The sequence below is a fragment of the Onychomys torridus genome, chromosome 3, assembly GCF_903995425.1.
Source record: "Onychomys torridus chromosome 3, mOncTor1.1, whole genome shotgun sequence".
Taxonomy (NCBI): Eukaryota; Metazoa; Chordata; class Mammalia; order Rodentia; family Cricetidae; genus Onychomys; species Onychomys torridus.
This window is the reverse complement of record NC_050445.1, coordinates 79,026,271-79,048,505: the sequence shown is the minus strand read 5'-3', so window position 1 is coordinate 79,048,505 and position 22,235 is coordinate 79,026,271. Positions and strand designations below refer to the sequence as shown.

The 22,235-nt window shown below is 39.2% G+C and overlaps 1 protein-coding gene across 7 annotated transcripts in view; it reads right to left on the bottom strand.

Annotated features, from left to right (window-relative positions):
* Magi2 (membrane associated guanylate kinase, WW and PDZ domain containing 2) overlaps nucleotides 1-22,235 on the bottom strand; it is a 1,436,700-nt gene that overhangs the window by 305,648 nt on the left and 1,108,817 nt on the right. For all 7 annotated transcript variants that reach the window (XM_036180392.1, XM_036180388.1, XM_036180389.1 and 4 more), the window contains 2 exons: nucleotides 16,156-16,277; nucleotides 14,017-14,199 (listed from right to left, as the gene is read on the bottom strand). In XM_036180392.1, coding sequence (XP_036036285.1) covers nucleotides 14,017-14,199; nucleotides 16,156-16,277 — 305 coding nt within the window. The remainder of the gene's footprint in view (nucleotides 1-14,016; nucleotides 14,200-16,155; nucleotides 16,278-22,235) is intronic.

Sequence of the window (22,235 nt, the reverse complement as noted above, 5' to 3'; positions counted from 1 at the left end):
TTAACTCTAACGTCTCCAGGCTCTTTTTATTAAATGCAAGACATAGGTTTCAGATTTTTAAGTGCTAATTATATACTCAGTTAGGCTACTTTATTATAATAATGGGATTACAATGCTGAGCACCATTCTGAGCTGTGCTCCTGGGCTGAATTGCATCCACACTTATTTTCTGTCTTAGCTCCTGATGGGGGAACAAGAAAAAACCAGTAACAAATTAATAGAAAAGTTTTTTTTTGTAGAATAAGTTAAAATTAATAGTGAAAAGAATGCATTTCAGTGCATCAATTTTCCTGAACTTTGGTAAATTTATCATGAATATCATACCTTAAACACTGTGGGGTTTTTCAAATATATATATACATATATATATATATATGTATATATATACATATATATATATATGTATATATACATATATACATATATACATATATACATATATATATAATATCTGTACTAAAATGACAATAAAATTACATAATTCCTGGTGCCAGTATGTGAGAACCAGGATATGGTGTGTATTGTCTCCTCCAAAGTCAGCTTTTATCCAGCTTTCAAATTGAGAGGGCACAAAGAAACAGAACAAGGTAAAAAGGAAAATATATAAATACGCTAAAAACCCAGGTACCACAACAGCATTTGGATGACAGGGACCTTGTTTAAAACTAGATGGGTTATTGAGGAGGCATAGCATGATTTAGGAATTGGTACATTGTTTTTAAAAACATCATCTCAAGTGGGTCAGGTTGTAGCTGAGATCAAGCGCATTGTCAGTCGTCACATCTATATCACTTATTTATTATTCCCAGAGGAGCAGAGTGGACAGAAAGCATTCAGTGTGACTCTTGTCTAAGCATCAAGTGTCTTGCTATTGATCCAAAGGATATCACTACAGTGGGCATATTAGGTATGTGGACAAAATGAAGGAGGGTTTTAAAAGTTCAGAACATTTAGAGAGATCAAAAATAAATATATCAGCAGGCTAAACGAGCACAGCTTCTTTATCTTCTCTGCAAATACTGTTATTGGTCAGTAGGCTGAAAATTCAATACTCTCTTCAGGTGCTTATAGAGACCAAAACTGTCTAAAACTGCAAAAAAAATTACATCATATGAGGTCTTATAATTTTTTAAATATGATTTATTTTTTAGTTATGTATATGTGGGGGGACAAGTACATGTGAGTGTGGGTGCCCATGGAGATCAGAGGGGTAGGGTCCTCTGGAGATGAAGTTACAGGTATTTGTGAGCCAATGTAGAAACTGCCAATAAAACTCAAAGCCTCCAAAAGAACAGTACATAGTCTTAACAGCTGAGCCATCATTCCAGTTGTATATGATGGGGCATAGTAGAGAAACTGCTGAAATGACTACTCCATGTTGTGGTTAAGGTCTTTATTGGAGAGAGAGAGAGAGAGAGAGAGAGAGAGAGAGAGAGAGAGAGAGAGAGCAAAACAGCGAGATAAAGAAGTAGACTAGACTAAACATGGCCAGCAGACTGAAGTGGGAGAATAGTAGAAACAGCAGAGTAGCAAGAGATAGAGAATAGAGCACAGAAAGATAAAGTGTAAGAGAATAAGAGAGAGTGAGTGGGAGTAAGAAAGAGTAAGAGGATAGCCAGAGGTAGTTAGATAGATAGATAGATGGATGGATAGATGGATGGATGGATGGATGGATGGATGGATGGATGGATGGATAGATAGATAGATAGATGGATGGATGGATAGATAGATGATAGATGATAGATATATAGATGATAGATAGATAGATAGATGGATAGATGGATAGAGAGATAGATGATAGATGATTGATAGATAGATGGATAGAGAGAGATAGATGATAGATGGATAGATGGATAGATAGATGATAGATAGATGGATAGAGAGATAGATAGATAGATGATAGACAAATAGATGATAGATGGATAGATAGATATATAGATGATAGATAGATGGATAGAGAGATAGATAGATAGATGATAGATGATAGATAGATAGATGGATAGATAGATAGATGATAGATAGATGGATAGAGAGATAGATAGATAGATGATAGATAGATGATAGATAGATAGATGGATAGATAGATAGATGATCGATAGAGAGAGAGATAGATTATAGATAGATAGATGATAGATAGAGAGATGATAGATAGATACATGGTAGAGAGATAGATAGATACATGATTGATAGCTAGATGATAGCTAGTTAGCTAGCTAGGTAGATAGACTACAATGAGAACAGCTGGGTTATAAGAAAGATGAGTAGCTGGGATGTGAGAGAAGCCAATGAGCTGGAGGAAGTTTAGGGTAGAGGAGGATGTGAAAAGGGCTAAGATACTATCATGGACTTTGAAATGTTTAACAGGTACTTATGATACTGAGGGAGTCTGGAGGCCAGTATGGGCTTTGATATGGTGATAGGATCCACAGATAGCCATCTGTCCTATCTGTCAGAGGTAATGGAAATGACTCCTTTTGGCAAATGGGAACTGGCTTCACAAGTTCCTGAGGAATGCTGATTTTTATCTAACTGCCAGAAATCCTCATATCTGGATATATGGACTGCCTTTTGGAGATTGGGTAATTGGAGTTTCTTTTGGACCCAACACCAGCTGCAAAGCATTTGATTTCATTTTTTAAAGAAGAAATGAATCTAGTACAGACTTGAGATTGGGCATTTTTCTAGATTAAAAAAAAAAACTATTAAAAAATACATTTTCTTGAGATCCTTGGTCTAACAAAAACCTCAGTACCAGGCATGGGAAACATCCCTTTGTGCTGTTGGTCAGGGAAGTCTAAGATACTTGCAAATAGTATAGGCTGTTATCGTTTCCTCTGGTTGCCTCTCAGAACCTAAAAGTAAAACCCTATTGCTAAAGATATAAAGATATGTGTCACTTCAGACACAGGAATGGAAGAATTGAGCTGGGACTCTCCTGAAAGCCTCCTCCCTGAGGTCTAATTCTCACAGTATCTGAAGGTGTTATGCAAGCTGCCAGGGGAGGAAAAAATAGTCCTACCCGTCTGTAAACATACCACACAACAACGACAAGCATAGCAAGGCATCCCCAAGGGGGTAACCACCAGCTGCCTACTGGACTGGAGCTCCTTTAACAGTGGGTTCATGCCTAGGACTGTAAACCCAGTCCCCTGTGGCTGGTGAGGCCGTGGTGAGGACAGCTTACTGCTGCCACTTCATCCGTCCAGGATCATAAGTCACTTCACTCTCAATACTTAGCATTACAGAGAAACAGATCTCACTTCTAAGCAAAGAATCTGCTTCTCTTCAGCAGATGGAAACCACAGAAATTCATAGTGGTAAAAATGACTGTGAGGTACCCACCCCCAGTTGATACATCTACAACATTACCTCATATGGCTCAACATACGGCTCAGGAAACATAACAGAAGAGCCAGAAGACCAGTGCATCCTTTGCAAGATAATGTCTTTTATATATGATAAGGAAGCCATGAAATCAACAATATGTTTAAGACTAAACAAGACCTGAAGAATGGTAACACCAGTTAACATAACAGCATGAATGTGAGACATCTCAAGCTGCTTCCCACCCTGATGAGGAGTTACAGGTAGTTAATGATGATGATGATGAGAGAGAGAGAGAGAGAGAGAGAGAGAGAGAGAGAGAGAGAGAGAGAGAATATATCATTCTTCTCAAGAAATGAGACCCTGATAAGTTATCTAATCCCAAGTTGTCATCCCTAAACACGTATACATGTAAACAACACTAAATGTATTCAACAGGCTGTGCTGTGCTGTACTATATTTATATGCTTTCTCTCTCTCTCTCTCTCTCTCTCTCTCTCTCTCTCTCTCTCTCTCTCTCACACACACACACACACACACACACACACATGTAAATAACATTAAATGTATTCAATGGCCCGAGCTGCACTGTATATGTTCTCTTTTTCTCTTTCTCCCACTCACTCATACACCCACACAAACTGACACCCACAAGGAAGAAGAGGTCATAAATTTCAGAGTGGGGGCATGGGGGGAGCTGGTGGGGTGGAAATAATATAAATATACTACTCATGTGAAATTCACAAATAAGTTATTAAAGAACTGTATCAAGTTGTGACAACATCCTTTATATTTATTAGAAAAATAAAGCTAAAAAGAGAGTGAGTTAAGTGCTTAGAGCTTGTCATTAGCTCTACAGAGAAGGAGAAGGGAAAATGGTATCATGATGTCTGTGCAGGACAGCTGTGAGAAGGAAGCATGGGTCCCATGGATGAAAGAGGCAGTTTTCTCAGCAGAGTCTTAACAGCCACAACAACTTGCTGCTGGAAAGAGACTGAGAATATAAAAATGACTCTACTTTTTGTATCTTTTCCAATCAGTAGTGAAGCTTATCTATTTCCTCCTGAATCTGGGCTGACTTGTGACTCTGTTACTGTCAGATGTTCTGTATGTCAAATGTGTTGCTCTGATTGGTTAATAAATAAAACACTGTTTGGCCAGTAGCCAGGCAGGAAGTATAGGTGGGACAAGGAGAGAGGAGAATTCTGGGAGGTAGAAGGCAGAGGCAGAGAGGCAGTGTGCCAGTCGCCGCCATGACAAGAGAGATGTAAGGTACCGGTAAGCCATGAGCCACGTGGCAAAGTATAGATGAACAGAAATGGGCTGAGTATAAGAGTAAGAGCTAGACAATAGTAGGTTTGAGCTAATGGCCAAGCAGTTTAAATAATATAAGTGTCTGTGTGTTTATTTTATAACTGGGCTACGGGACTGCCGGAGCTTGACGGGACCAGAGAGAAAAACTCTAGCTACACTCTGTGGTCAAGAGACTAAAGTAGACTCAAGCTATGCCACTCTAGGTCTGAAGAGGCATGACCAAGCCTCTGCTTGAGACCACGTGGAGTGAGATGCCTGGCTAGGTCTCAGGTATTGTGATTGTTCCAGTAGAGTTATTAACATGGGAACAAGCCACCTTGCATCATCCATCCGTGGGTTGAGGAGTGGGGCTTCCACATGATCACATTTCTGTATATCCTGAAGTGACAGGAAAGAGAAGAACCCGGCTGATTCCAGGAGGGTTTGAAGAATCATGGGCCAATAATGGACTGTTCCTTTCCACCACTGAGTTTGACACAATTAGTAATGAAGCAACAGAAAATTAAAAGGAACTTTAAAACAATAGAAAAATATAGTTTTGATCAATTCATTTGCTTCTGTCAACTGAAAAAAGTGATAACATCACCTGACCATTCTCACACAACCTGCATAGGAATACATGTGGGGGTGGGTGATGACAGCCACTGCTGCCACAGTGAAATCTCTGTGAGTCAGTCAGTAAAAAGGAAGAAGAGAATGGCTGGAAAAGGCCACCAAAGTGGATGTCTAAAGCTCGAAAGTAGCCTGCTTTGAGTGCAAGCTCATCAGGAGGTGGTGAGAAAATAAGTTGTATGAAACTTTAAAATATTTTTTAGGCCATCTCATGCCCTTACTGAAAAAATCCAATCAACAACTATAGAATTTTATTTAACTGCTAAGGAAATAAAATGGTTTAAGAGGATATAATTTATAGCAACAGAACTAATGAACACTGGAGAGGGCAGAGGCAAGCCATTGGGTTGTCACTGATTGGAAGATACCAATACTGAATGGACAGTAGTAAAGAGATAGAAAGTAACCACTTACAGGGCAGTCAAGGTCTCTTGTTGCTCTCCAAGCAAATGGGATAACTTAGATTTCAGATAATACAGCTATGGAGGGAGCATTCTCAAATGGAATTCAAACTCCCAGAGAGTGAGAAATCACTCACAATTTGGTGTCTGAGACTGACTTCAGGAAGCTTGTTTGCATGTCTAATATGAAAGATAAATATAAGGATTATTTTTTCCCCTATGGAGCAAATGCCTATAGACTTGACGTCAAAAGTTAGTCTTTGGGGGCAAATTATTCATAAACACTCCTTCAAAGCAATCATGCAAATAAAATATATGGAGAGCAGGGAGGAGAGGCTGGAGATGCTGCAAAGTGTTCAATATGTGAGAAAGGGATCTTCTTGGTCCTCAGAACCCAGTGGGCATTGCATTTCAGATTCTAAGACTTATAGCTCAAGATGACTCACATAACTACACCCTCTTTGAAGACTGTCTTAATATTAACAACCCACAGCAGTAAAGGGATCCCAATAGAAGCATTATAAGATAAGATAACCAGCAAATTCTAGAGTATAGAAGGCCAAAAGTATGGCAGCTGATAGATTCTAGCTTGAGAATATACTTTATAGAGCAGGTGTTAGAAAAACACTGTTACCTATAATTTTAAATAAAGTTTTATTGGAACACTGCATAGAAATGAACAAATGAGCTGGGCAGTGGTGGTGCATGCCTTTAATCCCAGCATGTGGGAGGTAGAGGCAGGCAGATCTTTGTGAGTTTGAGGCCAGACTGGACTACAGATCGAGATCCAGGAAAGGCACAAAGCTACACAGAGAAACCCTGTCTCAAAAAACCAAAAAAAAAAAAAAATGAACAAATGAACATACCCACTTGTTACCACTTGTTAATGTGTTTTCTGGGGTTACTTTCTAAACGGAAAAGTTGAATTGTTGTGATTTATTATTTGACTCACCTAAGAAGAGTTAGCTAATGCTTGTTCTAATGTTCTCTTGGTGGGTAGAATAATGTGGACTAGAGTCTTAGTTGGTCCACAGAAGTTTCCAAAGACTAGGAACTATAAATATAAACATATGGTAAATATTTACAGAAGGTCCATTTTGCTGTATGCCTGCATACAGAACCTCTACCATATGTCCCAAGTCAGAGATGGAGGGAATCTCAGAGGAAAACCAAAGAAAAATCTAGAGAAACTGTATTATAAACTAATTGGTAAAGTACAAGGACTTCCATCTGTGTCTTCCAGAACCCATGTAAGATGCAGAGTGTGGCAGCACATGCCCACACTCCTACTTTGGGGATGTGAAGACAGGAGGACGCCTTGGGCTTGGTAGACGTCTAGTCCTGCTGAAATAGTAAAGTCTGGGTTCAATGAGATTACCTGTCTTAAAACATAACATGGAGAAGCAATAGAGGATGCCTGATGTTGACTCCTGGTCTCCATCTGCATATAGACAAATATATGAACACACACACACACACACACACACACACACACACACACACACACAGAAATTAGACTATAATTCCATATTCTGTTCCTGTCTTATAATCCTATAGAAATTCAGTCTTCCAAGTTAGCTTCAAACATAGGTCCCAAATAACTTTCAGTAGCTTTCATGTATACCAATAATAAACTCACAGATAAATAAATTAGGAAAAAAATATCTCATTAAAATAGCTCAAAACAAAACTAACAATGTACTCATGATTAAACTTAATAAATAATGAAAGACCTCCACAGTGAAATTCTGAAGTCACTGAAAAAGGAAATAAAAAAAGATAGTAACTACACAATAGAAAGACTTTCCATGCTTTTTAACTGGAAGAATTAATACTGTGGAGAGTGCTATATTCCTGAACTTAATTTATTCATCAGAATTCTGTTATTATACTTCACAGAACTAGTAAAAACAAGCCAAGAATTCATGTGGAACCATGAAGAGACTGGAAGGAGAAGGACTGCAACAGGATGCATCACAAAACCTCAAATTATACTTCAGCACGCCGGTGGTCAAGAGGTCCGGTGCTGCCATAAAAACAGACCAATAGCCAAACAGAACAGAAGACCTGGAAATAAACTAATAACGCTATGGTCACTTAAGAAAAAGGAAGTCACTTTTAAATATGGACTACTGGGTTTATAAGACACATGAGAACTGTGCTCTAAGGAAATGACATCCGTGGCCCACACGTGAGGAGGATAGTACTGTGGAAAACAGCGGACTGCCCACGAGAGGCATGATGGCAAGTTGTATCAGCTGCAGAACTAGTCCATGTGGGAGGACAGGGAAAGCATGCTTCTTTCTATCCAAATGGACCCTCTAGAATTGCGTGTGTGTGTGTGCGTGTGTGTGTGCGTGTGTGTGTGTGTGTGTGTGATGTACATTAGTTCACAAGTGTATTTACCAGTACATATGCATGAGAAGGCCAGGGCAGAACACTGTGTGTTTTCCTCTATTGCTCTCCGACTTACTGACTGGAGCAGGGTCTCTCACTGAAGTGAAGATAACTTCTTTGGTTAAGTGGCTTTGCCAGTGAAGTCTTGGGATCTGTTTGCTTCTGTCCTTGTAAAATGTCTGGGGTGACAGTCACACGAAGCCACGCCTATATGAGTATTGGCCATCCAAACTCATGCTTACAACAAACACTCTAACACAGAAAATCATCTCTTCAGTTCTAAAAGGTGAGAAAATTTAAAGAAAACTATTGTGACAAAGGAAAAAGGCAATGTGACTCCCCCCCCACCACACACACAGGGTTTCTCTGTGTAGCTCCTGGATGTCCTGGTACTCTCTCTCTAGACCAGGCTGGCCTCAAACTCACAGACTTGTGCCTGCCTCTGCCTCCTGAGTGCAGGGATTAAAGGCGTGAACCACAGGCTGTCCATAGGCAGTGTGAAACTTTCCAAAGGCGTGCGACAGAAGCCATATCAATGATACGCTACTGAGCTTAGAGAACTAACACAGAAATACATGACAACGCAAAAATCTTACAATTTTACTAGTTACTAGTAAAAATACTAAGGAATATATGTGATACCAGATGTGGTATAAGAGAGCAAAGCACCATTTTCTCCTCAATGGACATAGACATGATTCATGTCTGAATCGTTAGGAGAATTTTGTGTAAAATTAGTTACTGAGAGGAACATCTGATAGGCATGCCCAGAGATCATCTCATGAACCATGCAGCCAAGGATAACCCAACACAAAATTGTAAAGCTACTTAAAACTTGAGAATTTCTCCTAAGATTTTTTTTTTTAAGTAATTCAATTGCAAGTTCTCAAATACAAATTTTGTAGATGATAATGTTGTATTGCAGCATCAAAAGGTTGAATATGCCTGGAACTAATTTGCTGCATTTTGGATGTAGTCCCAGAGGGTGGGAGGGGTAGGTAAAGAAATATTTTGTTCACTATAAACATTTTCATGCTAATTTTTCAGTTTGTGAACATATTGCTTTGACAAAATTATAAGGATGTAAATATACATTCCAAATAGCATTTCTTGGAATCTGGAAGTAGCAGGTTTGTGGGCATAAGAATCTTCATTTAAAAAGACTTACCAAACAGATTGTGTACATGGTTCAGTGGGTCAAATTGCTTGCTGCCCAAGGATGAGACTAGAATTCAGATTCCCAACCCATATAAGGAACCAAATACAGCAGTGTATGTCTGTAACCCCAGTGTTGGGAAGTGAGACAAGAGGCTGCCTGGGGCTTGTAGGCTAGCTGGTCTAGATGAACTAGTGAGAGCTAGGTTCAGTGAGAGACCTTGTCTTGAAAGAAAAAGGGATGGGGCAGAGCACGGCAGAGGAAGGCATTTTGATATCTACCTTCTGAAATGTGCACCTACACATATATGTGCATCACACACATACACACACACACACACACACACACACACACACACACACACACACACCTTACCAAAGGATGGCAAAACTAGTTGGGTACCTCTACTTTTGTAACCACAGACACTGAGGTAACAACTTGTGAAACTGATCTACTCAAATGAAGAAGTACCAGGGACTAAGGAATGCTAGCACACTCATCCTTCAGGGTATTTGTTTGTGATATTATTAATAAAACAGACAAATACTGTAAAGAGAATAAATAAAAACTAACATTGTGACTTCATAACTCTGCCCTGATCTCTAGGAGAACCTCATGGGTTGGCCAGCATTCTTCCCTCTACGTACTGGTAACCACAAAGCATTGATTCAAATACTAGCCCGCCCCCCCTGGGGGGGGGCGGCGGGGAGGACACAAACCATCATGCAGTGAGAAAGCTTTTCAACAGTAGCTAAATACCTTTCAGACTCTGTGGCCTCTATGAGCTATGTTATAACAAATTTGATTTTTAGAATACTTTAAAGAGTGCTCTCTTAGGACACAAAGATACTAAAATATTTTAAAGGATATTAACAGGGTCTATGGTACCTGACTTCCAGAATGTGTAGAATACTTAATAGTCAATATTACATGGTTCTTGGGCATCACAGTAATGTGTTTTGAGAAAACTTCTCGAACATTATGGAACCACTGGGAACTGGCTCAGTTGTCAAAGAGCAGCCAGAGGGTCGCTACCCTCCTTTTTGCCTGTCCTCTACTCTTTGCCAGAAGTCACTGCCAACTAAGAGAGAATTCCCTGTTCACACTTTTTGCTCTGGTGCAGAACCTTGGGGAAACATTTTCACACAGTTGTTTTTCTTGTGTCCACACAAGCTACTGACATGTTTCCCTAAACTAGATGTAACCAAAACTAAAAATGTTGATTATACTATTACCATGTTTATTTCAATATCAGATAAGACTACTCATTTTAAACATCAGTGATTTTCCTCTAATCTCTATAATATTTGTTTTTGTTATTTTTAATGTTTAATATATATATTTTTTAAAAATAGAATAATTTGGTCTCTAATACACTTGTTTATGCCATGTCATGTAAAAGATCAAAACTGGGTTTAATTTTGTTTTTGTGGTGAGTTACCTTACTCAACATCATTGCCTAGGCTCTATTATAAAGTAGGCATTCAAAATTCAAATGGCATTTCTTCATTTATAACATCATCTATCCGTCCACCCATCCATCCATCCATCCATCCATCCATCCATCCATCCATCCATCCATCTATCCACCCATCCATCCATCCATCCAGTACTTAAACCTGCTGCTGCAGATAGCACCTGCCTAGCATGCACAAAGTCCTGGTGTCAGTTTCTCAGAATAAAACAAACCAAAGTGAATACCTATTATCTACCAGTAGTTTGTTAGATCTACAGATACATGTCTGAAGAGTGTTAGCCACAGAGTAAGGCTCTGTGCTTAAGTGACTGAAAATTTATTCCAGAGAAGTTTAGGTAAAAATATATGCATCCTATGCCTATGATCTTTTAGAACTTTAGGATATATGATTATCTACAGTTTTTTGGTGTAAAAAGTTAATCTTTGTAAGTGTAGTCAGTCTTTCTCACTTGTGACTCTAGAGTTCATCACAAATGTACGCCCAGGCAGAAGTGCTAACACTCACCGACGCCTTGCAGACCTCTCAGTCTTTCCCAATACTTTCTGCATACGTGTGTCTTCCAACAGCTCTCTCACTCGTGCAGCCAGCAAACATCTCCTCATCTTTTAAAGCTATCATCATGAGAGGATTTCTCAGAACACTAAGAGAACTTCTTTTCCCAAAGCTGACACCTTCTTCCTCTGTACCATTTCAGTATTTAGGTATGCATTTCTATTATTGCATTGAGATAAACATCCACCAACATATCACTCATTATTTCTGTTTACACTGCATGTGTGTAAATTTTGTGGAGATAGAAGCATTTGTCTTTCTACTTTGCATCCTTACTAATTAGCAGAATGTTTGGCAAGCACAGACCTTCACTAAATATTTGCTAAATTAAAGAGCATTTTTTTCTATCATAACCTGTTCAATTTCATAGAAATACACTTATATGTTAAAATTATCTTGTAATTAGATGTGAATTTATATTTTTGAATATTTAAAAAGCATTATATTTTGTTTAACTAAATTCTTTTCTAATAAAGGAAATTACTATCCCTCTAAAGTTCTAATAAAAATATGCAGCACACTTCTTTTTAAAAATTCTTGTTATTTATTTCCCCCACTCCTGATTTTGTTTCAACATTAGGGATATTGTAGCCTCATTACACTGTGTTCTAGTATTTTATCAGTGTGTCCAAAGCCCCTTCTAGATGTAAGTTACCTGGAAATGAGGTTCTGTTATTCCCATCTTTCTAGCCCTAGTGCATTGCAATGACAAGAACAGAGAGGCTGGAGAGGTCTGTTAAATGTACGTAGAGCAGGCTAAATAGGAGACTGTGAGCAGACTTGGGGACTCTGGTTCTTTCTTCTCTATTCATTGCTGATTTTGGGTTTTCTTAAATGAACAAAATGTGCTAAATTCTAGGTAAAGCTTTGGCTTTGCAGTGGAATGAGTCTTAGCCCATGGGGTATGGCAAATTAGAGAAACAGGGAGGAGAAGAAAGAGAATTGCTATACAAATGTTGCATTTTGATTTCTACTTTCCAGAAGAAGTCTTTTCTAACTTTGCAACAGGAATTCTGGGATAGATCATAGAAAAGTAATTAGGTTCATTATCTTGGAAAAAGTGGATCTATCAAGTATTTTGCAGAAGTTCAAGAGCCCTAGGGATCCTTTTTCTATTAAAGCAATATGAATCCCATAACTTGCTTTTGTCCTAAGTGCAGACTGTAAGAGCATTTTTCACTGAGCTATAGTGGTTATGGTTCTTGGAGCACAGCGTGGAAGTGCAGATGCCTTCTAACACTCTGGATAAGCTATGGTGCTGGACACTAACTCTTGTAGAAAATTATGGACACATGACTTTTAAAACAATTGTGTTTTCAAAATGTGATGAATTTTGAAGTTCAAAGGTTTTTAAATTCACACACAGTGTATTTTACCACATCACCTTTCTCTGATAACCCCTCCCAGAAATGCCCCATTTACCTTTCCACCTTTAAAAAGAAAACCATCAAGTCCAATTTGGGCTGTCCATATGCTCTTGGATATATGGCCATCCACTGCAGTGTGGTTGACCTACTAGGGCCCACACCCAAGTTTTGACAGTTTGAGCATAGTGTGGAGGTCTAACATCTTCAAGGAGACCCAATGTGTATTGCACACATTATTCCCTGCTAGTGAGTGGTCCTGAAATATATACTCACATAGGAATCTTGGAAAATGGCAGGTATAAAGAAACTAACAAATAATTATAAAGCTTTGGCCACTTTAAAAATAAGCAATTTCAAATGAAGACTTTGATTTTATGTTTTCTCTTCACATATAAATACCTTTTGGACTCAAGGAAACACTTCAGTTTATAAATATATAATCATAGAAGTGGTAGAACTTGTCTAACATAGTTCTCTAACTTGTGCATCTCACAGTATCCACTCAGAAAACTGAGACCATTAATTGAATCAATGTGAAAAAGATGCAAAAATGGTGCTCAGCCGTATTTCTTTGCAGGTATAATTATAATACTTTTAATACTACCTAAAGGGATTTAAAAATAAGACCATAAAATGATTCAGCACTTTATAAACAGATGATCAAATCTAATTTCTTTATTTTTTTTCTCACATCAGGAAATGACTATTTGTAAATTATGGAACTCATTCAAAGTCATGGGTTAGGTAGGTAAGAGAATCACAAATCAGACTTAAATTAGACCTACTTCATTACTTTTTTTCTACTCTGGGGACTTTTCATATTTTTTTTCTCTCCTTAACAATCTGGGTCTTTATTTCCATGTGAAATCAATTTCAGTTATAATTTAGATAGACACCCTAGTACTTATATATGAAAATTAAGTGATAATGACTAGAAAAAAAAACATATATTAAAACATTGTATAGGGACATATAAAAAAGTAACGTTATAAAATTTTTTTCTCTATGAGATGTGTATACACACTTAAATATCTGACCTGAATAATTTAGCATATGAATATTGAAGGATTAATACAGGCTTAAAAATATCAGGGACTGAATATAAGTTTGCAAAGTGTGAGATGCTGATCGCATCCCTAAGGAGTGTGAAATAACTCAGAAGAGGGTAATTTCACAAATTTGTTGGACCAACCAGCAAAAAGAGGAGGCAGTCTGAGAAGTGAGACAGAAATAGACTCTCCATGTTGTTTACAAGTGATTTCAGCTCAAAAATCTAAAGTAGGGAACATATATGACTTGTCATTTTTCTAAATCAAAGTGACCTTTGACTTTGGAATTAAAACCACAGAGGAATCTCCATGTTCTGTTTACAGAAGAGTCACCACAGTGCCAATTCCTGGCTCCAGGTAGCTCACCTGTTTCCATTTTTCCATCCTGTGCAGCAGGCCCATCTGGGATCACACTTTTCACCTGGAGAAACTCATCTGGTTCATCTCCACCAATGATGGTGAATCCAAAGCCCATGTTGCTTTTCTTGAGGGTGGTGCTGAGGAACGTTCCCTTCAACTGGGATGCATCCCGGGTGAAGAGCGGCTTTTCTATGTTGGCCAATACAAGTTAAAAAGGAAAAGACATTTTTAAGACAAGTTTTCACACCTCACCAACAGCTGAGCAGCAATCCCTGAGAATGTGGGAGACTGACATGGTAGATGCAAGCTTGTGCCCACTTGGTGAGGAGAGTCAGACTATCAGAGCATCCTACAAATACAGAGCCATCCCAAGCACCAGGGAATCATGAAAGGCTGTATGGTTGTAGAGCGATTTATCAGTATGTGCTTTCTTGAAATCAGCCCTTGAAGTTAAAAAGGGCAATGTCAACTGGCAAGAAAGCTTCAAATAACAACTGACTTGTAACTCTCTAGTCATGAGAATTCTCAGGGAGGAGGGTTGTGTGAGTAGCGATTGCATGAGCTAGAAACTCAAATAGACTGGTTTAAGGACATCAAACAGGTGTAGATCACACCAGCAGAGAAGAAGCACACTTCGGGTGTATATTTAAAGGTCAAAATTGCATAGAGAGCATACCTGGATGTGGAACTGAGTTAATTTTTGTTTAGACTTCTATGTTGTGAGATGTTATAAATTCAATTAGATACATCTCCACTGGCCAGTGAGCAAGCAGCAAGCCAACATTTCTAGATGGTTATAAATGTAAAGGTGACACATTTTGTAATATGTTGACATATTCAAATTGTATGCCCAAATAATCTAAATAGTATTTGAACCCAAGTTTGGCCACTCATTTGTGGTAGGATGGACTTTTCCACCTATGAGTTCTAATAAATATGGTTCCAAGCACATTTAGTGCTTTAAAATTATCATCATATGAAGAAGCAGAATTAATTATTTCTTAAATTTCATTTGTGAGAAATATTTTACTTTGCTTGGCTAGCTCAGTTGGTAGACCACGAGACTTTAAATATTTTATTCTAATTACTTTGTTAGGATGGGTCTTGCTCTGTAATCCGGGTGGCCTTGGATGCTTGGTCCTTTTGCCTCAGTCCGACATGTGCTAGGATTACATGTACCACCACCCCAAGCTTTGTGAATAAGCATCTCATATCCTTTCTGAAGTGGCATGATTTGATATGCACAGTAGCCAAACTGTAAGTGGGAATTCGGCTACTTACTTTGCGTGATACTCTATTCTTACTTTTTTTTGGGGGGGGGCTTCATAGGTTAAACAGTAAGTCATTATAATGGAGTTTTAATTTATCTGTCCATTTACCTTCCACATATTATCTTTATTAAACTTTTCTTTAAAATGTAATTTATAGAACCCCACATAAAATCTCTGCTATGTTCATCAAAGCAGGGCTTCTAGGTGGAACTTAGCTCCTCATGAGATCTTTACATTCATTGCAGAGTGCTGCAGGCATGTGACATGAACCTCGCTTCCAAGCAAATGCTGGCTCTGGACACCAAAGCCTCTCTTGTGTGCATTCTTTTTTTTTTAAATATAGTAGAAGTGCAAAAGAGGTGAAAGTGTGCAGCCACTCACCCCCCTGGGTGGCTCCCTGGTGTAGTCAGGTCCACAAGCAGCCTGAGACATACCGAGTGGCCAGAGAGTCCCTCTGGGGTCCGGCAGATTGTGAGACAAGTCATTCACACTGCGGGACTTTCTGGGTCAGGACGGGGGAAGATGGATTTGGGCCTAGGTAATGTCGCCCATGAGCGGCCTACTGTCACAAAGGAAAATAAGCCTCACTCCCATGCTTGATTTTTTGGATACTCTTCACAGTTTATTGTCCTACTGTCAATGTCCCACCTGGCAACGTAAAGTTCCTATAAGGTATTGCCCAGTGGCCTCAGCATAGTTTGTTGTAGCTAAATGCATTAGTTTAAAAATAATGATAAAGCTACTGGAGAGTCTAGAGAAGTCAAACCAGGTATTTCTATCAGGCAGGCCCTCCTACTGGTATACCTATCTGAAGAGCAAACAGTCTGTCGGACAATGCTTCCCTTGCATCTCTGCATGATTCCAGACACCATACCTCGGAAACCTGGGGCCTGCAGGGGCTTTGTTCCAAGTTCTGTGTGGGGCATGTTATGCTGTTGTAGCTTCCTTTTTGCTTCCAGGACAGGGTTTTCAAACTGTGTTCTTCTATTTATGTGGCTGAAAAAAGAAAATTTCAAATTAGGGTAACAGTGGGACAGAGTCATTTAGGAGAACATATGCACAGTCCTATGGAGAGCAAGTGATTAAGGGACACCTTATCTGATTACAGTCAAATGTCTTACCCAGCATGCATTAGGCTTCCAAGGGGACTGGCCTGTGCACAATATACAATTCTGTGATATTTCAGAGAATTCAATGACTCTTATCAAATGCTGTTATATTTACCATATGCATGAGATAGCCGAGGGAAGCAGACGCTGCGTGCTCTCTGGCCTATTGTGTTCATGTGAGAAGAGTTTGATGCATTAAAATAAATGGTCAACACACGAAAGAAACTGAATAGCTCCAAAAAAGTGTGTCATCTAAGCTTTATAAAGTCTCAGTAACAGCAGGATAAAGAAGAAGTGAATTCACGACAACATAGCAGAAACTACGAGTAAAAGTAGCTCATGCACTGTGTGTGTGTGTGTGTGTGTGTGTGTGTGTGTGTGTGTGTGTGTGAGAGAGAGAGAGAGAGAGAGAGAGAGAGAGAGAGAGAGAGAGAGAGAGAGAGAGAGAGAGAGAGAACATGTGTATGCACAAGAGAACAACTTGCAGGCGTGGTGGGGGTTGGTTTTCTCCTTCCATTATATAGGTCCTAGGGATCACACACAGGTTATAAGATTTGCAGGTAAGTGCCTTTTCCTGCTGAGGCATCTCACTGACCCACAGAGCATACTTTGAGCAGTTAGACCTGGATTGAAAGACCAGGATTCAGGAGGAAAATAAAAGTGACAGAATGCCTGTGTAGATGTTTACTCCTGAATCCCCTGCATGCTGAGATGGCAAACTAATAGACAGACCTGGAGTGACTAGAAGAAAGTGTAGCCTGGCTAAGCCCAGGACTTATGGTACCAGGAAAATGTGCATTCCTATATAACAGGCTATTTAAGGATCAGAGAGCTGGCAGCAGCCTTGCCTACTAGTGGTGGCCATCCCACCTCATCTCCAGGACATAGACGCCCCAGGAGAGGGCTGGCATGTGCAGTGAGCTCTGAAAGCATGGAGGTGATAGGAGTTAGGAGAGGGCTGGCAGCTAGCTACGTGCAGTGACATAAATGATGACATATGTACACAGACAGGTCAACAGGTGTGTTCTAGGTAGACCACATTCCCAGGAGGGTAAATTCCAGGGTTTAATCATCATGTCTGTTTCTGCAGTGGGTCTCTTATCTACATGCTTTCTCTTTCCAATAGGTGATTTCAAAATTGACAAGTACATTTAGTTAACATGCCTGTGCATGCAGTCTCTCTCTCTCTCTCTCTCTCTCTCTCTCTCTCTCTCTCTCTCTCTCTCTCTCTCTCTTTCTCTCTGTCACACACACACACACACACACACACACACACACACACACACACACACTCCATTCATTATATTCCCTAAAACTACACATCAGAAAAGAAAGGAGAACAAAATCTCAACCACTCTTCTGTTATAAATCAGATATCTGGCGAGACAGAAAAGTAGTTGCGAGAATGATGACTGCATTGCACCTAATAATTTCTTAGTGGGAAACGTGGCGGACACTCTCTGCCACACACTCTCAGTATTGATAAGACCTGTGTTCAAATTCCAGCTCCTGAGTAGCTGAGTAACCTTTGGTAACTTGTTAAACCTGAGTCTAGTTGCTGGGCGGTGGTGGCACATGCCTTTAATCCCAGTACTTGGGAAGCAGAGGCAGGCAGATCTCTGTGAGTTCAAGGCCAGCCTGGTCTACAGAGAGAGGTCCAGGAAAGGCAAAAAGCTACACAGAGAAACCCTGTCTCGAAAAACAAAACAAAACAAAAAAATTAAAAATAATAATAAGTAAATAAATAAATAAGTAAATAAATAAAAAAAAACCCTGAGTCTTGGTTAACTATTCTCTAAAATGGGCACAATATTGTCTACTTGAGTGGCTGAGATTAAATGTAACAGCTAATATTAGCACATCAGATTTTAGCATGGACATGCTGAATAATTTCTAGCAGCTATTATTATCATTCACATCACCTTAATTACCCCTGTCAATATTTTAGTCACTTCTATCATTGCTATCACTTGTGGGGGACCTTAAAAAACCCTGGAATCTTACTCCTATGGCCTCATTCTATTTAAAGAAAATAGCCTGGTTCTAATAATGTTCTTTCCTAATGATTCTTACTCCCTGCTCTATGGGGTTCAAAACAACTGTTGGGAAAAATTCCTTTCCATTGGAAGTGATGCTCTGTGCAGGAAGGAGGCATGGCAGCTGTTCACCCTCTTTACTCTGTAAACTCAGATGGTGTCGCTGTGCATCGGGAAGGCTGCAATTGGAGGCTCTTTCTCCTTTCCATTCTCAGGTAACTTTGTTAGCAAAATCTCTCAAGTTGTCTTTACAGGATGTTGTAGCTTTTATCTTTGGCTCTTTTATCATGGTGCCCTTTGCTTTTGACACTTGGGGCAAATCTAATGGCAATACCCCTTTCAGAGCTGTTTTTTTTTCAAGTGACATTCAATACATCCATAGTGTGATGCTTGATCAAACCATCCATGTGGCATCTTGGGACAACTTCTAAACTTCTGTATCTTTCCTACTGATTGAACCTTAAATGCCCCCGAAGGCTAGTGCATCAAAAGCTTGCATGTCCTCAGCTTGGTGCTATTAGGGAGTGGTGGAAACCTTTAAGAAGTAGGGAATGAGAGGCTCTCATGTGGTGAAATGGGGAACATTGGTTTCCCTCTCTTAGTTCCAGGCCATGAGGAGAACTGGTTTCCTCTGCCTCTCTCATTGTGATATACCATGTTGTCACAGGCTTGGCACAATAGGGACAGCTGGTTGTAGAAGGCAGATTCTGAACCTTGGGGGGGAGGGGGAACAACTTTCTCTTGCAAGTCTTATACATTTTGTTATAAAACAGCAAGCTGATTCAACACTGCCATTTTCTATACAATGGGGATATTGACATCTACTTCATGGGGCTGCTGTGAGGATAAGAAAGGTGTTTGCAAAGAGTAGACAGTTGGGAAGAACCTTACAACTATAAAGTGCTGTCTTGTGTTTTTGGAATAGTTGTTATTTATTGCAGCTAATATTAATGATGATGCTGTCAGTGGCATTAGAGTGCCTTTCCTATGTCCCCAGCCCCTTCCTAATCCTGTCACAGCGGCATTTCTAGTTAACATTATGCTTTTTTTCTGGGGACATTTAATTAAGTTCAAACAGATCCTTTTATTACTTCCTCAGTGAAAAGATCTGAGGAATTTCTAAAGAACAATAAGTAAATAAAATTATGGTAAAAATTATTTGAATCGAGGTGTGAGATAAACAGACAAAACAGGCAACATAGGGTCCTGTTTGTTTACTAGAGTTGCATTATAAATTAGCTTTGAGCTTTCAAACTGCTTACTTAACGAAAGAGGACACAGCTACTCCTTTTAGAATATTTAAGATAAACCCGTGTTCAGAAGGACATGGATTGTACCCTTAAGACTTCCTGTGATTAAGTCTTCTGGGCATTTCTCTCCAAGTCTTTGGTGAAGAGGTTTCTGTGAAGCAGCATTATAGGATCCTAAGTGGTAATTTTACAACAGTGAATTTCATGGTTCTACTAACCGTATTATGATGCTTTGGTGACAGGTTGTCATGCTTCTGTCCTTTCCAACATGTGATCTTTATCATTGTATACCGCACATGTAACCCACCAAAAGGCATTTAACTATTGTTGTGGAATATTAGTTAAAGATGTGTCACATTCTTTTATGCTGAGGAATATTTGTTTAATGATGCAAAGATGTATTACATTCTTTTATGTTGCATTTATTTAACTCTGTAAAACCGTGTTACTTTGCTTGTCTAAAACACCTGCTTGGTCTAATAAAGGTCAATGGCTTGGCAGGAAAGAAAAATAGGCAGTGCTGGCAGGCAGAGAGACTAAATAAGAGAAAAGAGAAAGAAGAGGTGGAGAAAGAAAAGGAGAAGGAGAGGAGTATGCCAGGGGCCAGCCACTCAGCCACACAACCAACCACAGAGTAAGAAGGGAAGAAACATATATAGAATAAAGTAGGGTTAAAAGCCCAGAGGCAAACCACAGTTAAAGAGAAATGGGATAATTTAAATTAGAAAAGCTGGCTAGAAACAAGCCAAGCTAAGCGATAAGTCTTAGTGTATTTGTTTGGGAGTTGGGTGGCAGGCCCCCAAAAGAACAAACAAACAAACAAAACCCCCTGTAATTTGTTAATTAACTATATGATGAGATGTTAATTGTTTTCAAATATATTCCAGAGACTTAAAAAACACAAAACAAAACACAAAATATATCTTTGAAATGAACCAAAGCATCAACATTAGCCTACCTATTCTATTTCTGTTTCCCTAGGCTACTGTTTATCACACATGCCTAATTTTATCCTTACTAGAATCATTTTTACTTCAACAGACGTTAATTGTATCATCTTTACTTCAGTGGACAATTGAGAATTGGATCTTTGAGTCAACATGGAAAAGGGAATAATGGCTTTCAAGTGGCATTTGTAGACACATAAAATATTTCATTATGGCTGAGGTAGTGGCAATGACAACTTACTCAAGGCATGTGGTCGCCAGTGCCCAGAAAGGATCTGTTGAATAAATGCTTAGATGGAGTCAGATGCTGTGAAAGCTGATAGATGCTAATGTTTTCCAGTTTCACTCCTCCATCAAATATATATTGTGACAGTTGAACTGGATGTGAAAGGTAGGGCTGGTTTATGGGATACAATTATCATTCATTGGGTAAAAACCCATGAAATCCTTTAGGGCTGAGAAACTTTCCAGACATGTAAATGCTATGGGGGAAAAGTTCACATTTTAGTGGTAAAATATTTAGCTCAGAAGAGTTTCTAACTAGGAGAGCTGCTCTGTAGCATAATAGACATACGCTCCCATGGATGAGCACCACATTAGGGATGAGGCCTGGGAGCTCTAAGGAGACAGTTACTCTTCCTGCAGCCCACAAAGGCTTGCCTGGCTTCTGCTCTGCACCTTCTCTGCAATTGTGTCCCTTTGAGGACCTCTGAAAGTACTTTGAAATTATGAATTTCCTGGAATCTTAGAATTCCCATGGCTTTCTGTGACTCCTCTTTTGAGTCCCCTAATTCTGTGACATTACTTTATTACATTTATTTATTATATACACAGAAGAGGGTGCCAGATCTCATTATAGATGATTGTGAGCCACCATGTGGGTGCTGGGAATTGAACTCAGGACCTCTGGAAGAGCAGTCAGTGCTCTTAACCTCTGAGCCATCTCTCCAGCCCTGTGACATTACTTTTTTCCACATGAGTACCAAGATGCCACTCTACCGGTTGCAAACACAGACACTACACCTCTTTGTCTACACATTATTTATTTTTATGTAAGCCCCAAGGAGAACTTGTGGTGTTTTCATGGCCATTAGGTTTAGATAAAAAGATTAAAAACTATTTCAAAATGGATAAATATTGCTTAATGCTTTGAAAGCTAAAGGAGAATAATAGTGTCATAGGGGCCTTCAAGGGGTCAGTCCTCTTCCAAGAAGATAGGATAGTATCATAATTAAAAGCTTTGTTGGGGCTGGAGAGATAGGTCACTGGTTAAGAACACTTGGTCCTTGTACAGAGGACCCAGTTAGGTTTCTAACACCCACACTGGGTGGCTCACAACCATTTATAACTCATGCTCCAGGGGATCTAACACCATTTTCTGCTTCCCCAGGTATCTACACAGAGGGTGTGTGCATACACACTCCAACACACACACAAAGACATAAAATAAATCTGAACAAAAACAAAAAGAGAGTTTGGTCTTCCCAGCTCTGTCACACTTATGGTGTATGACCTTAGAGATATAATTTATACTTTTTGTGCTTCAGAATTTTTCATATGTAAATCTGGCATTGAAATAATATGAAATTTTAGCATTGCTGTGCATATTAAA